Genomic DNA, 17,167 nt, shown 5'->3' with positions numbered 1-17,167 from the left:
GGTGCTAAAATGAGACTAACTGTTTGTAGAACTTGGAATTTCAACGGTCACTTTGACGAACAAGTTTTTTCAGTTATTGTTGTTTTTTGTATAACTCTTGATTTATGGTGATTTTGTACAGTGATGTTTCTGTGACCTTAGTTCTCAAAGGCTCAAGGCATTTTCGTCAGATAATTCTAACATCATCACTTTCGTTCATGAAAAAACTCATGAATTTGCATAATTTGAATTTGTATTGTACTTGCCTTGAGATTTATTATACCTAATAGAAGATTTGTAGATTGAAATTTTTTCTTCTTTGTCAAAGGTATGCTGCAGCAGCAAATAAGTTAGAGGAAGCTGGTTACCAACATATAGCATGCATATTATCTGGAGTTCAAACTGTGAAACTAAGTTTAGATAAGCATTGATTCTATTTTATTTTTAGTTTTATGTTATCTTTAATGATAAGAATTAAAATGTGTCCATTCTGCAGGGACGTTTGAATCGATCAAGGGAAAATTCCAGCTGTTAGGAACTGTTCTTATTTGTAAGTGTTTCTTTAACTTTTGTAACAATTTATTGATGCTTGTATTGATGATTCTTTATTTTCTGAAATTTTCAGGTTCGTATTTATTCATCACCTTCTTTCCTAATCAAGTAGAGAAGCTGATCCAACTGGTTTCTGCAGGCTGAGACTGAAAATTTTATGGATACAGATCCTCTGTTTGTGTCATGCTGCTCAATCAGCACTATTATCAACTATTTGATTGTATTACCACATGCAGTGAAGAGTATTTTAACGGCCAAGATGTGAGTTGAACTGTCCAGCCACTGCAAAGGATCTAAATCCAAATTTTATTGATTAGTTGTTGGTTTCCCCTCACATAATGCATGTTGCATAATTTAGAAATTTGAGATTAGAATTAAGGAACATTAAAGAACATAAAACTTGAGATGTGAATAAGGTGATGGAAGGGATGATGGTCAAAATTAGATTGGTTCACTGTGGTAGTAAATTGTTTTCCATTGAGTTAAGCAAAAGTAAAAGTAATTTAGGATGACTAATAAATTTATACTGTTTAGTAAAAGTAATTGTTAAAATAACTTAATAAAATGACATAAATAAACATTTAATTTCTAATAAAAATAATAGTGGTAAAATAAAAAAAATTATAAACTATAAATTACATGAATAGTTATAAGAAACATTATAAGACTTAAAAATAAATTATAAAGAGATAATAGTTGTTATCATACAATATTTTTTAAGTTACAAAGAGCTACTGCTATAAGCTAATTTGGACTTCTTGCCATTTTTACCACTATTTGCCTCATGTCTCCACCTTAACATAAATAAAAGATAAGCACTTTAGTATCTGTGAGCATACAATAACTCGGTATAAATTACAGAGAAAATGGCAATGAATTGTCCTAAAGCTATATATCCCTAACCAATACTCACTACTTGTAAAAAAAGCCATGTTAATGACGAGACACAGTGGATTTATACACGAAACAGAAATTCCAGAAAGGTCTAATTGAATGAAGAAACTCGAAGTTGGAAGACATTTAATACTACATATCTTGGCATATGGAAATTTTCACAGAAGGCTATTAATTTAGGCTCATAAAATATTACAATAATTACTTTCCCGACATTAAAAAAAATATTACAATCAGATTAGCAATTGTATTTTCCATTCTGTGCACCGGTGATCACACGACATAAATAAATGGGCATTCTAGTCATCTGATCTTTGGTACCGAGGCATCCAATAGAATTGGAAAGAGAAAATGCAAAGGAGATACTAAGAAGAAATCAGAAACATTGGTCATGTACCATCTTTAACTGTGTTGCCAAATGCATCTTGCAATATAAAGATCAATCTCCTTGTAAATAGTAAGCTGACGAATGTTCCCAGAGGCTGTCACAATAGAAAACAAATTCTTAGCATCACATGTTAGCATTGAGGAAAAAATCAGTGTAAAATATAAAATATCTGAAATTTATGGAATTCTATGACTTAAACATGGAGAACACAGCAAGGTGACTCTATGATCAATTTGCAAATTTAATTTACTGGATAATGATGAAGCAGTGACCATAAGATGCAAGTGAGCCGGAACATACCTATTGCAGAAACATACCATTATTAATATTTTAAAAAATCGACCGGGTGAATTCATTGAAGTAAAATGTATCTAACTCAAGGAAAAGTAAAATCAGAATCGCCGTAAATATGTAAATCGGGGGACTTCCATTATCACGACATCATATAGCGTGTGCATCGTCACTAGCATTTCTCGCTACCCCCGCTGGAGACATTATTGTGTCTATATAACCTACGACATGAGGATTCAGATTCAGATTGTGCAATTCCACCAGCTTCCTTGAATTCAACGAAAAGTAAAACACACATTATATTGTAAGAGTGTATAAATCGGTTTAGCCTTGTAGAAGATAAGCAGAGTGTTTTTGAAACCAACCTATAGGCATTCGGATTCCAATTTGCGACATGTAAAAACGATCAACGAACTTGTGAATCTAGAAGATATCTTCATTATAAATCTTTGGATTTGAATCTTTCTTCAATTGCTGAACAACTAAGGTGATTGTAGACACTAATAGGTGAAATTGTTCGGAGAAATATTTCTTTGAGGGAGAGGGAGCTTTGAGAGAGATAAAATAGAACACAAGAGAGAATGTGGAGAGTCAAATTAGAGAGAAAGTGGACGTTCAGTGGTACAGAAAATTCTGAAATTATCTTTTTAATATAAGAGGGAAAGGAAAATAAAAGAGGGAAAGTTTTAAAATATGGGAGGGAATCCAAAGAAAAAAAGTGGGAAACTTTCAGCATAGGAGAGGAAAAGGAAAATAAATGGGAAATTTATTTTAATATATATATATATATATATATATATATATATATGTGTGTGTGTGTGTGTGTGTGTGTGTGTGAGAGAGAGAGAGAGAAACATACATATCAAAATAAATATGAAACATATAAAACATACATATGAAAAATAATTTTAATAAAAATTAAATTTTCGTACATATTTATTATTTAATTTAAAAAATATTTTTAATAATATTTTTAATTAAATTTTAAGCTACAATATTAGAAAGGATGTTCAACAATGACTCAAAGTCAGCGAATCAGAGTCTGTGGATTCATCAGTTGATTATCTTTCATGGTTTACACATCGTCGACCATCATCAGTTATTATCTTCCATGGTTCACACATAGTAGACTGTCTTCAATGCATCCCTGACATAGTTGGACATCATCAGTTGACTCCCTGACATGGTTAACACATAGTTGACCATCATCAGTTCATCTATAACATGGTTCACACATAGTTAACTATCATTAGTTGACTCCCTAACATAGTTAACACATAGTTGACCATCATCAGTTCATCTGTAACAAGGTTAACACATAGTTGATCATCATCAGTTGACTCCCTGATATGGTTAACACATAGCTGACCATCAACAGTTCATCTGTAACAAGGTTAACATATAGTTGACCATCATCTTTTCATCTGTAACATGATTAACACATAATTGACCATCATCAGTTACTCCCTAACATGGTTAATACATAATTGACCATCACCAGTTCATCTGTGGCTTGGTTCACACATTGTTGACCATAATCTATTTACTTCCAGACATGGTTCACACATAGTTGACCATAATTAGTTCATCTATAACATGATTCACTCCTAATTGACCATCATCAGTAGAATCCCTGACATGTTTCACACATAGTTCGACATCATCAGTTGAATCCCTGACATGGATCACACATAGTTCGACATCATCAGTTGAATCCCTAACATGGTAAACACATAGTTTGACATCATCAGTTGAATCCCTGACATGGTAGACACATAGTTTACCATCGCCCTTTGAATCCCTGACATGGTTCACACATAGTTTACCATCATCAGTTGAATCCCTGACATGGTTAACACATAGTTCGACATCATCAGTTGAATCCCTGACATGGTTGACACATGGTTTACCATCATCAGTCGAATCCCCGACATGTTCCACACATAGTTCGACATCATCAGTTGAATCCCTGACATGGTTCACACATAGTTCGACATCATCAGTTGAATCCCTGACATGGTTCACACATAGTGCGACATCATCAGTTGAATACCTGACATGTTCCACACATAGTGTACCATCGTCAGTTGAATCCCCGACATGGTTCACACATAAATTACCATCATCAGTCGAATCCCTGACATGTTCCACACATAGTTCGACATCATCAGTTGAATCCCTTACATGGTTCACACATAGTTGGACATCATCAGTTGAATCCCTGACATGGTTCACACATAGTGCGACATCATCAGTTGAATACCTGACATGTTCCACACATAGTGTACCATCGTCAGTTGAATCCCTGACATGGTTCACACATAGTTTACCATCATCAGTTGAATCCCTAACATGGTTCACACATAGTTAGACATCATTAGTTGAGTCCCTGACAAGGTTCACACATAGTTCGACATCATCAGTTGAATCCCTGACATGATTCACACATATTTGGACATCATCAGTTGAATCCCTGACATGGTTCACACATAGTTCGATATCATCTGTTGATACCCTGACATGGTAGACATATAGTTGGAGATCATCAGTTGAATCCCTGACATGGTTCACACATAGTTGGACATCATCAGTTGAATCCCTGACATGGTTCACACATAGTTCGACATCATCAATTGAATCCCTGACATGGTTAACACATAGTCGGACATCATCAGTTCATTTGTAACACGCTTCACACATAAATTACCATAATCAGTTGACACCCTGACATGGTTAACACATAGTCGGACATCATCAGTTCATTTGTAACACGCTTCACACATAAATTACCATCATAAGTTGAATCCCTGACATGGTTAACACTTATTCGGACATCATCAGTTCATCTGTAACACGCTTCACATATAGTTTACCATCATCAGTTGAATCCCTGACATGGTTAACATATAGTCAGACATCATCAGCTCATCTGTAACACGCTTCACACATTGTTGACCATCATCAGTTGACACCCTGACATGGTAAAACATAGTTGACCATCATCAGTTCATCTGTAACATGGTTCACACATATTTAACCATCATCAGTTGACTCCCTTACATGGTTAACACATAGCTGACCATCATCGGTTCATCTGTAACATGCTTCACACATTGTTGACCATCATCAGTTGACTACCTGACATGGTTCACACATAGTTCATCATCATCAGTTCATCTGTAACATGGTTAACACATAGTTGACAATCATGTGTTGACTCCATGACATGGTTCACACATAGTTGACTATCATCAGTGTATCCAGAAGTGGTTCACAAATAGTCGGACATCGTCAATTGATTGTCTGACATGGTTCACACATAATTTAAAATAATAGTTTTTTATCAATAATGATTTAAATTTCTATTTAAATTTAATATTTTCTTTTAATTGATATAATTTTTTTTTTTTGTAAATTATCGAATTAAAATACATTATAACATAAGCAAATTAATTAATTGTGAAAATTGTGAAACATGTATTTATGTAATTTAATTAAAAAAATATTTATATAAATAAAAAATTTGTTTATATAACAAAGCTATCAAATTAATTAATATAAAAATTTATTGTAATGCAAACAAATTAATTAAACTATTTTTTTAAATAATTAAACGTAAAATTTATTCTAATATATAATAAATCCTTTATGCTTGAAAATTGTTTATATAACAAAGCTGCCAAATGCATTATTATGAAAACTCTACTATAATGGAAATATAGTAATACGTTTGAAAATATAATATAGTTTTTATGCTTTTAATAAATCCAATCATTTCAAAAAAGCTGTCATTTCAGTCTAAAGTACAAATTAAAAAGCAAATAGTTAAATAATACAAGGAGTGTTATTGTGTGTGAGAGTGTATTTTATTGCTATGCAATCTGAAGTAATCCAACGGCACCCCAATTTAATCCAATGGCAGAAAATCATTTGAAACCAAAAAAAAAAAATTTGAAGTCTCTCACGGTGAGAGACCTAAACAGGTCTCTCACCCTAGCCTGAGCCTACACTTGCAGCCTATCACTGTCATACTTAATGTGATTATGTAGGAGAGGTAGATAAGTTTATGCTGTTACCGAGAGAGACAAATTTATGCATCATGCTTAGGGGTGTTCGCGGTGCGGTTTGGGCGGTTTTGACGTAAAAAATCATCCGAACCGCAAGAGGAAAAAGTGTGCGGTTCGGTTTGGTTCGGTTGACTTTTAAAAATAAAACCAAACCAAACCAATGCGGTTTGGATTGGTTCGGTTTTTTTTACAAAAATTTATTAAGCCTTACATACACATATTGATGACAACATAACTTTGTATTAATCATTTATGCGTTAGCAAATAACAACAAAATTCATAATATTTGGATAACATCTTTTGATTTAATATACAAAAATAATATTAGATAAAAGTGGAATAAAAAACATAAAATAGTAGCTTAATATAAAAAACATTATAATGAAATAGAAAAAAAGAGGAGATGAAATATTAGAGAAGATAAAAAAGAAAGAGCAGAATAGATGCGATTAGATAATAAGAGGAACATTAAAAACGTAATTGGAAGAGGGAACATTAAAAACGTAATCGTAAGGCTAAGGCATAATAGGTATGGGTTTGGGTTGGATATAAGTTAATTGAAGCTTAGGGGTTGTAACATAATGCGGTTTGGTTTGGTTTGATTCGGTTTGTAAAATACAAACCGCAAACCGAACCGAACCGCGCGGTTTGTTAAAAAATGGCCCAAACACATCCGAACCAAATGCGGTTTTTTGCGGTTTCGGTTTGGTTTGGTTCGATTTTGCGGTTTTCTATTGGGCCGGTTTGGTTTTGAACACCCCTAATCATGCTTATCTTCTTGAAATAGCCTTATCTTTATAATAAAAAAAGGTACATGACGAGTTGAGCGTGACAGGTGCAGTGAAAAATAATACTATTCTGGTCTAATTTATAAACAAAGATTTTTTTTTTTAAATTTATTGAATAATGAATGTATCTAGTCTACTTAAAAGACCAGATATATTTATTATTCAATTAATTTAAAAAATGAATCTTTGCTTATAAATAAGACCGGAGGGAGTATAGTATTCTCGTGATTTAGTGCAAAGGACAAATAGATGACTATATTATTGTATTCTGCTTTACAATCATGAATCTTTATGTTAATATTGTATTCATTTTATATATATTAGTTTTGTATTATTGCACTACTTTACTGGACTGTATTGTCTTGAAAATGACTATTTAATATGAATATTTTGTTTAGATAACTTCATCTAAGCAGTCTTCTTCCCTTGCTCTACAATCATGGAGCTTCACAACAATAATTTAAACTTTACCTTAATGTTATCCTTTCTCTTCCTCTTGCTACTATTCAAAATAGTTAAGAGATGGAGTACTTCTAAAAATTCTACCGCCAATTTACCACCAGGGCCATGGACACTGCCCTTGATAGGGAACATACATCAGATTATTAGCAGCCCATTGCCTCATCATTCCTTAAAAAATTTGGCACAAAAGTATGGACCTTTGATGTACCTAAAACTTGGTGAGGTACCATACATAATAGTTAGTTCACCAGAAATGGCCAAAGAGATTATGAAGACACATGACCTCAACTTTTGCGATAGGCCAAACCTTATGATGTCCACAATATATAGTTACAATAATACTGATATTTTATTCTCTGCATATGGAGAACACTGGAGGCAACTAAGGAAGATATGCGTTATAGAGCTATTGAGTGTAAAGCGTGTCCAGTCATTTGGTTCCATAAGAGAAGAAGAGGTGGAAGACCTAGTTAAATCAATTTCTGCAAAAGAAGGATTGGTTGTTAATCTCACTCATCAGATTTTTTCAATGACATACGGGATAGTTGCACAGGCAGCAGTCGGGAAAAGGAGCAAACACCAACAAGTATTCAGATCATTTATTTATGAATTGACATATATGCTAGGAGGAATTTATGTTGCTGATTTGTATCCTTCTATTAAAATTCTTCAAAGGATGAGTAGGGCCAAGACCAAACTTGAAAAACTTCATAGAGAGATTGATATGATATTGCAAGACATCATCAACGATCACCGAAGCATTCACAAGGATGCAAGCAAAGATGAAAATCTAATCGAAGCTCTTATCAAGATTCAACAGGAAAATGATCAATCACAACATCCATTGACTGATGACAATATGAAATCAATCATCCTGGTTAGTCTACAGCCTAAAGTGTTTTAGTTAACATTTTTATTAAGTTATTCTTACACCAAACACAATTAACACATACAACACTATATTTCAATTCAATGTTCACCATTATTATAATAATATATATTTTAATATATATATATATATATATATATATATATATATATATATATATATAAATTATTATTTTTTATTTTTAAATTAAGAGTTACCAATATAAAAATATAAAATTGTATGATTAATCAACTTCATAATTTCATTAGACAACATTTTATATTTTACTAACTAGTTTTTTTTTACTACTAAAATTATTTTCAATATTTGTGCATTTATTAACCAACTTCATAACTTTATTAATTAATATTTCTTTTCATTAACCAACTTTATTTTACTACTAAAAATTATTTTTAATGTCTGCATATTTATTAACTTGCTTCATTAACCAATTTTTTACTTTTGACTAACCAATTTTGATTTATTACTAAATTATTTTTAACATCTGACCGTTTATTAAGCAACTTCATCATTTCATTAATCAACTTTATTTTATTACTAAAAGTCACTGTTCATATACTGTTCACGGATATTGTTCATGTTATTGTTCAGTCAGTGTTAATAAATAGACTTTTGTATTTTAAAAAATACGGTTCACAATATAAATATTGTAAAGAGTTCATGCGTTATAAGTATTTGGTGTAGAAAAAATGTGTAAATATGACATAGGTGTTTTATTAATGCAACTCTACTATGCCACTACACTATTCACCTATGTGGAAGAAAATTTATATTTGTTTAGATGTTTGAGAGTTTGGAGGAGAGAGGAAGGAGGGTTTAAAAATCTTTTAACATTTTATGGATAAAAAATTTTTGTATAGAAAGATAAATTAATTAATGTATATTATTAATCTATTTTTAATTTTTGAAATCCCTTAACAACAAAAATCATATTTGAACAATTTGTCTAAATCCTTCAAAACCCTCCTCCAATACAAATTTTGAGTTTTTTGTTTTGGTGTTAACCGACCGGTATCCGCGGGGGAAAGGGCCCCACGTGACTAATCCGGACCCGGGCTCGGAGGCGACGGCACCGTGGTCCCAGGGCGTTTTTGACTCTAGCCGGGATCGAACCCGGGAACTAGCCGGTTTCGTCCCTTTTTGGAAAAAACTCATTTCCCAACTGAGCCAACCCTTTGAGAGGTTATAATAAAAACAAATTCTTTCAACTAAAATATTTCTATTCATTTCTTTTGATCCTTTCTTTTTTTTAACACCCTCGTCTCCCTTCCTCTTTAAACTCTCAAATAAAACATAAAAAATAAATAGTGTTAATGTTGATCCATTTGTAGGACATGTTTGCTGCTGGTACTGAAACATCATCAGGAGTTTTGTTATGGGGGATGTCTGAGTTAGTAAAAAATCCAAAGGTAATGGAAAAAGTACAGGAAGAAGTGCGAAAAGTGTTCGATAAGAAAGGGAGTGTAGATGAATCAGAGTTGCACCGGCTGACATACTTAAAGTGTGTAGTCAAAGAAACACTAAGGTTGCATCCTATTGCACCATTGTTAGCTCCAAAAGAAAGTAGAGAGATATGTCAAATCAATGGCTATGATATTCCAGCTAAGACAAGGGTCATGGTCAATGCTTGGGCAATTGGAAGAGATCACAAGTATTGGGTTGATGCCGGTAGTTTTATACCGGAGAGATTTCTTAATAGCCCAATTGATTTCAAAGCAACAGACTTTGAATACTTACCATTTGGTTCTGGAAGGAGGATGTGTCCAGGAATTGCATTTGCCTTACCAAACGTTGAGCTACCATTTGCTAAATTACTTTACCACTTTGATTGGAAGCTTCCAAATGAAATGAAAAATGAAGAACTTGATATGACTGAGACATTTGGATTAACTGTCGGAAGAAAACATGATTTGTGCTTAATTCCTATTACTCGTCGTCTTTAATTATTTTTGTATTACTTTTTAATAATAGCATGTGGAAAATGATTGTAATAAAAAGAGAAAATATCATTTATCTCTCCCATGAAGGAGTAAGATATTCCTTATAAAGTTTGTATTGGTAATTAATCTTTACAAATTGATTTATGTATGGTTACAATGTACAATGTTATAGGAGAAAATTGGTTTGGATGTGGTAGTTTATATGAGATATTACTTATCTCAATTCTAGTTTTTACAAATTTAGCAAAGATCCTTTATTATTTTTATCGTAATTCTAATTGGTTTGTAATCTCTTTCTTTTTGTCGGGTTTTCCCGTTCAATTGTGTAGAAAGGTTGAAGAACCCTAAATTCTCCGTTAATATATTCCTTGATTACAAAAAAAAAAAAGTACGATAATTCAACTGTAAAAAATTTCATTGTGGTTGTACAAAGTTAAAAATTAATTAGAATCGAATTCTAACTTTGCTTCTATTGGTTCTATCATAATGAAATCACTAAAAGATGTTAAGAATTGACACTTTATGAACATGTAATTTTTGTAATACTCTAAATCCTAAAACTTAAATATTTAGTATTATATGAGAATTTAAGGTGTTACCAATGAAAATTCTTTAGCAACACATAATTATTTAGCAACACATAGCGGGAAATTAAACAAAACATTAGGCAACACATGTCATCAACGCTCGTCATAGATTAGGTTCATTGCGACAGAATAATCAATAAAACACAACATTCAAAATACTCTTGTCATCGCTTTAATTTCATTATTAAGGAAACTGAAAAAAAGCTTATCTTCAATATAGATCTAACTATTTTCTAACTCAAATTAAAATTATTTTTAAAAATCAAAGTAAAATCAAAATTTCATTCATAACTTAACTAATATCAAGTCTCCTTTCCCTCTTAAATCTAAAATCTTTTCTCAATAAAATCGGATGAAAAAGGATTTATTGAGTGTATATCTCTATGATTCCCGAATATTTTCATGCAAGTTGTATAGCTTGCCTTTCCAACATTCTTCATCCTCTCAAAACGTAATAACACAATCAAATTCAATCCGTTCCTTCACGGATGAAAAATGACCTATTGCATATATATCTCTATGAACCCTAAATACTTGGATTCAAGTTGTATAACTTGTCTTTCAAGTACTTGTTATCTTGAAGGGATCTTGACTCGATTCATATAAATTGCTATTGTATAATAAAATCGAATGAAAATGATCTATTGCATGTATATCCCTGTGATTCTCGAGTGTTTGTATACAAGTTGTATAACTTGCCTTTAGAACACTCGGCACCCAACTAAAACCAACTTGAACTCATCAAACGTATCTTTTTCCGCCTTAGCGTAACCAATTTTTTTTCATAAACGAATGATTTTTTATCCATTCTAATGCAATACAAACAAACGCTTCAGCTTCCCACACGCACCCAACAAGAAACATTTATATGTTAGAATGTAACTTAAATGCCATTCACTAAAATCAACTAACAAATATTCATTAGCTACTTACAACTACAGAGCTTTGAATTCCTCATCGAACCTGAGGGTAGGTAGGAGCAAGACTGCAATCTTGTCAAGCACCCTAATAAAAAAACTGATTTTTTTTCACTTTCTTTCTCTTGTAAATAACCCGCAATAATAAGAAGAAAACAAATAATGTAAGCTAACACTCTAGTTCACAAAATTAACTAAACAATTCTTGTTGAGTACAACAGATGTGTGGGGTGCTTATACCTTCCCCGCGCATAATCGACTCCTAAAACTGAATTTGATTGGGACTATCATATTTTTGTTATTTTGGAGTTTTATCTATGTTTTCTCTTTAATACATAAACTTAGTTGGCGACTGTGTTATCTTTCTAGCATTCGTACGCTCGGGTATTATATGCGTCGTGACAGAAGACGCCCTTCATGATAAAAAGGAGTGGGGGGAGGCGGAATCAAATCTTAGGGATAAAATGGTGTTAATTTTTGATGTCTATTTTGAATGGGCGAGAGAGCATGTTTCCTTCTTATATCCTCAGCTGAACCTAAGTAAGTTGGACTTCCTTAAAAACGTTTGCAATGGACAGCAGGTGGATGATGATGAAGAGGTGTCCCTCTTGGAGACTCAAAGTTCTTCTCCTTCCAAGGATGGTTTGGATGTTGACTTAGTGATGGAAGGAGGTAGACGTGAAGCTCTCTGTTTGGAGGAATCCTCACAAAGGAGGTAGTCCGGGATGAAGCTTAATGGATGAGCTTTTGTGGTGTTCTTTGGCCTTTAGTGACCTTTATTGTAATTTTCGCCCTTGTGGGGATAAAGTGTTCAACCAAGGTATGAACAAAACTTATTTGGTGAAATTAGAAATCTACCCTTCCAGAATTATACTTTTCTCACTCACAAAGTACCTTCTTGAAAAAGCACTTCGACTAAACTTTTAGTGGGGAAAACTAAACAAATAGAAATTTTAGAGAGAGAGTGAGAATAGTGAAATGAAAACATAATTATGGATATGAAAAAAAATGGAAAGGGACCTCTAATTATAGGTTAGAGGTTAGTACAAAAAAGGAAACAATTTTAAGGATTTTTAAAACTTGTCAATCAATTGGTACATATTGTTAATCGATTGATTACCTTAATTTAATTGATTATCAAGCTCAAGAAATAAAGGAAGATATTTAGACGTTGCACATTACTAAGAAGTTGTCCTAATCATTTAGGTCCATTTTTTAATTGCCTCAATCGATTGGTACATATTGCTAATCGATTGGTAAAGACATGATCCCCGTGAACTTTTCTGATTTCTTATAACTCGTCTGGCATGGCTTCAAGATATTTTTGAAAAAAATTCATAAGAAAAATCAATTTAAAAAATATTTTCTTGTGTGTGTGATTTAGCCATGTACTTTTACGAGAACATCCTAATGCTTTACAAAGTATTCACTTAGACTGGTCAAGATAGGGCTTTCACTTACTTTCATATACTTCAAGACTTGTCAGATATTCATTTCTTATAGACACTTGCTTGAGTTTTCTTGAGATGAGGTTTGAGTTAAATTCTTTTTAGTTTGCATTATCGAATAGTCTAGCCCATCAAACACTAGTACTTTGGTTTGAATATTTCACAGCTTTGGTTTGAATATTTCACAGCTCCAATGGTGGTCATTTGTGCGTTGATGGAGACGACGTGTTTATAACGGTCACTGCACACGTCAAAATTAGTCAAAGAGGGACGTTTGAATCTCTCTGGGGATCCAATACTTCCATCTCATAAGGGGATTGGTCTCTCGTTGGTATTTTCGGATATTAACGTCGTCTTCTAGAGTTTGATTTTGATGATGTAGTTCATCCATGACAACACGCATCTTCGCCATGGCATTGACATCATTACTTCCCCTTGTGTCTTCCAACGCAGGAAAATGTGCTCTCCTGCTAACCATGACTGAGAATGTTTGCATAGAAAATCGGTTGACAGTGAATATGATGATTATAAAAAAAGTGTGAGTCATATTGGTTTCGTCAGAGTCTCATATTAGATGCCACTGTTGTTCTTGTCAAAAAAAAAAAAATACAAAAACCTTAATAAATGAGGATGGTTAGGCCAATTTGAAAAAGGTAGCTAATATGTATGGGAAATAGGACTTTTTAAAAAAAATATATAATATGAATGACTTAATTAATGTATTCCTATATGGGGGAAATTTTAATAACCAACTTGCTAGGGGTTATTACTTTTTATAAACTAATTTGCAGCGTGTCCTTGCCAAAGGTCCCAAAATTAATGTGATTGATTATGTAAGAGGGATGGATAAGTTTATGTTGTTACCGAAAGAGATGAAAATTTACGCGTCATATGTGTATCTTCATAAAATCGTTTTATATCTATAAAATAAAGCAAACGACAAATTATGTGAGGTAGGACAAATTGGTATCTTTATATTTTATTCATTTTATATACTAGTTTTGTATTATTGAACTACTGTACATGACTATTATATGCGAGTTTTTAGTTTAGTTAACTTCATCTATTGGCATTTTTCTTCCCTTACAATCATGGAACTTCACAGCAGTTTTTCTAACTTCACCTTAACGGCATCCTTTCTCTTCCTCTTCGTACTATTCAAAATAGTTAAAAGATGGACTACTTCTAAAAATTCTAACGCCAATTTACCACCAGGACCATGGAGACTGCCTTTCATAGGGAACATACATCAGATTATTAGCAGCCCATTGCCTCATCATTCTTTCAAAATTTTGGCACAAAAGTATGGACCTTTGATGTACCTAAGACTTGGTGAGGTACCATACATAATAGCTAGTTCATCAGAAATGGCCAAGGAGATTCTGAAAACACATGACCTCAGTTTATGTGATAGGCCAAACCTTATGTTGTCCACAATATTTAGTTACAATAATACTGATATTATATTTTCTGTATATGGAGAACACTGGAGGCAACTACGAAAGATATGCGTTATAGAGCTATTGAGTGTAAAGCGTGTCCAGTCATTTAGGTCCATAAGAGAAGAAGAGGTGGATGATCTTGTTAAATCAATAGCTGCTAGTGAAGGATCAATTGTTAATCTTTCTCGTAAGATTTCTGATATGGCATACGGGATAGTGGCAAGGGCAGCTTTTGGGAAGAGGAGTAAAAACGAACAAGCATTCAAATCAGCAATTGTTGAAATAGCAAGTTTGTTGGGGGGATTTTGTATTGCTGATTTATATCCATCTATTAAAATGCTTCAAAGGATGAGCATGGCAAAGAAAAAAATTGAAAAACTTCACATAGAGATTGATAAGGTAATGCAAGATATCATCGACGATCACAGAAGCACTCAGAGGGGAGTAAGCAAGGATGAAGATATAGTTGATACTCTTCTCAAGATTCAACAGGAAAATGATCAACCACAACATCCATTGACTGACGACAATATAAAATCAATCATCCAGGTTAGTCTATAACACAAAGTTTTAACATCGATCTTTATTGAAGCTGCTTCACTATACCGCTACACTATTCACCTATATGGAAGAGAATTTATGTTGGTTTAAGGAATAATAAATATCCATTTACAGGACATGTTTGGTGCTGGTACTGAAACACCATCAAGTGTTGTGGTATGGTGTATGTCTGAGATAATAAAGAATCCAAAGGTAATGGAAGAAGCACAAGCTGAGGTAAGAGGAGTGTTTGATAAGAAAGGGGTTGTCGATGAAACAGAATTGCACCAGTTGATATACTTAAAGTCTGTCGTCAAAGAAACACTGAGGTTGCATCCTATTGTACCATTGTTAGTTCCAAGAGAAAATAGGGAGAAATGCCAAATAAATGGCTATGATATCCCAGCTAAGACAAGGGTCATGGTCAATGCTTGGGCTATTGGAAGAGATCCAAAGTATTGGGTTGAAGCTGAGAGTTTTAAACCAGAGAGATTTCTAAATAGCCCAATTGATTTCAAAGGCACAGACTTTGAATTTATACCATTTGGTGCTGGAAGGAGGATGTGTCCAGGAATTGCATTTGGCTTACCTATTGTTGAGTTACCTCTTGCTCATTTGCTTTACCACTTTGATTGGAAGCTTCCCTATGAAATGAAAAATCAAGAACTTGATATGACTGAGTCAGTTGGAATAACTCTCAGAAGAAAACATGATTTGTGCCTAATTCCTACTACTCGTCGTCTTTGATTTTATTCTGTATTACTTTTGACAATATCATTTGGAAAACGATTGTAATATAGATAGAAAATAACATTTATCTCTCCCATTGTTAATGTTTAATGGTAGACTTAAAATTTTGATTCATTCTTAGGGTGGTGAAGAACCTACTTTAAGCTTGACGCGCAGATCATTAAATATTGTAGAACCAAGTGGTTTTGTAAGAGCATCTGCAATTTGAAAAGAAGTCAGAACATGTTGGAACATAAGTTTCTTGGAAGCCACATGTTCTCGTACAAAGGGAATATCGAACTCCATATGTTTTATAAGTGAATGAAGGACTGGATTGTGGGAGAGATGAAGAACACTCAGGTTATCACATAGCAAGGTTGAAGAAAGAAAAAAGACACAAAGCTCAGTTAGAAGTGATTAAAGCCAAATGATCTCTAAAATGGTATGAGCCGACATGCAGTATTCTTCCTGTGCACTTAACATTCTCACGAGGGGCTGCTTCATAGAGCTCCAAGAAACCATGTTTGGTACAAAGAAAATACTAGAGCCAGAAGCGAATCTTCTACCGTCCATATCACTTGTCCAATCATTGTCACTATAGGAACAAAGAGATAAATTTTGCAAAGCATTAGAAGGAAGAAGAGTAAGACTAAAGTTGATAGTGCCACTTAGGGACTGCCTCATGCAAAGATGATGTGGTCCTGCCTTCAGACTGTTGAGAGTTGATTCGCGACACATAACTTGATATCTCACCTAGGACTGACCTTTTACTTGGTCGAGCAGGGGCAACTATATTGGGCGAAGGTAGAACAAAAGTACATTCAAAATTGTTGGGAAGTGAGAAACTAGGCAGGCCAGCTATTATAATGAAAAGTAAAGGCAAATTGGAATGTTTGTAAATTAGGAAAGAAAGGGGAGTAGAGTAGCTTGCACTCATTTAACGACACAACTTCTAAAATGAAAATTTTACCATCTTTATTATGACACTTAAATCTCCTGTGTTTAGGAAACACACCGAAAATCATACATTCCTCACTTCTGAATTGTAACTGTGTTAGTTATAAGGTCTAAGAGAAGGGAAACTTGTGCATCAAAAGACCTTTAGTGACTCCTAGCTTGGTAGCTTCTTGTGCAAGGCATAGTTGGGTGAGTTAAAATCAGATAAACCTGTTGTGGGAAGCCTTCTTGGTGAATGCATCATCAAAGCTAATATAGTATTGAAATCCAGTTTTAGACATAAAGGGTGTAAGACCC

At 33.4% G+C, this 17,167-nt stretch overlaps 1 protein-coding gene across 1 annotated transcript; it reads left to right on the top strand.

The window, feature by feature from the left end:
• The first annotated feature begins 7,308 nt into the window (after positions 1 to 7,308).
• Positions 7,309 to 16,961, top strand: LOC131615740 (cytochrome P450 71D10-like). Its single transcript, XM_058886895.1, has 4 exons — positions 7,309 to 8,131; positions 9,384 to 9,387; positions 14,251 to 15,193; positions 15,320 to 16,961. Exons 1-4 carry the CDS (start codon positions 7,399 to 7,401, stop codon positions 15,929 to 15,931), a joined length of 2,292 nt encoding a protein of 763 aa, XP_058742878.1. The 5' UTR covers positions 7,309 to 7,398; the 3' UTR covers positions 15,932 to 16,961.
• Positions 16,962 to 17,167: the final 206 nt, after the last annotated feature.

The sequence above is a fragment of the Vicia villosa genome, linkage group LG7 (assembly GCF_029867415.1).
Source record: "Vicia villosa cultivar HV-30 ecotype Madison, WI linkage group LG7, Vvil1.0, whole genome shotgun sequence".
Taxonomy (NCBI): Eukaryota; Viridiplantae; Streptophyta; class Magnoliopsida; order Fabales; family Fabaceae; genus Vicia; species Vicia villosa.
The sequence above is the reverse complement of the archived record's forward strand: the minus strand, read 5'-3'. Positions and strand labels throughout refer to the sequence as shown.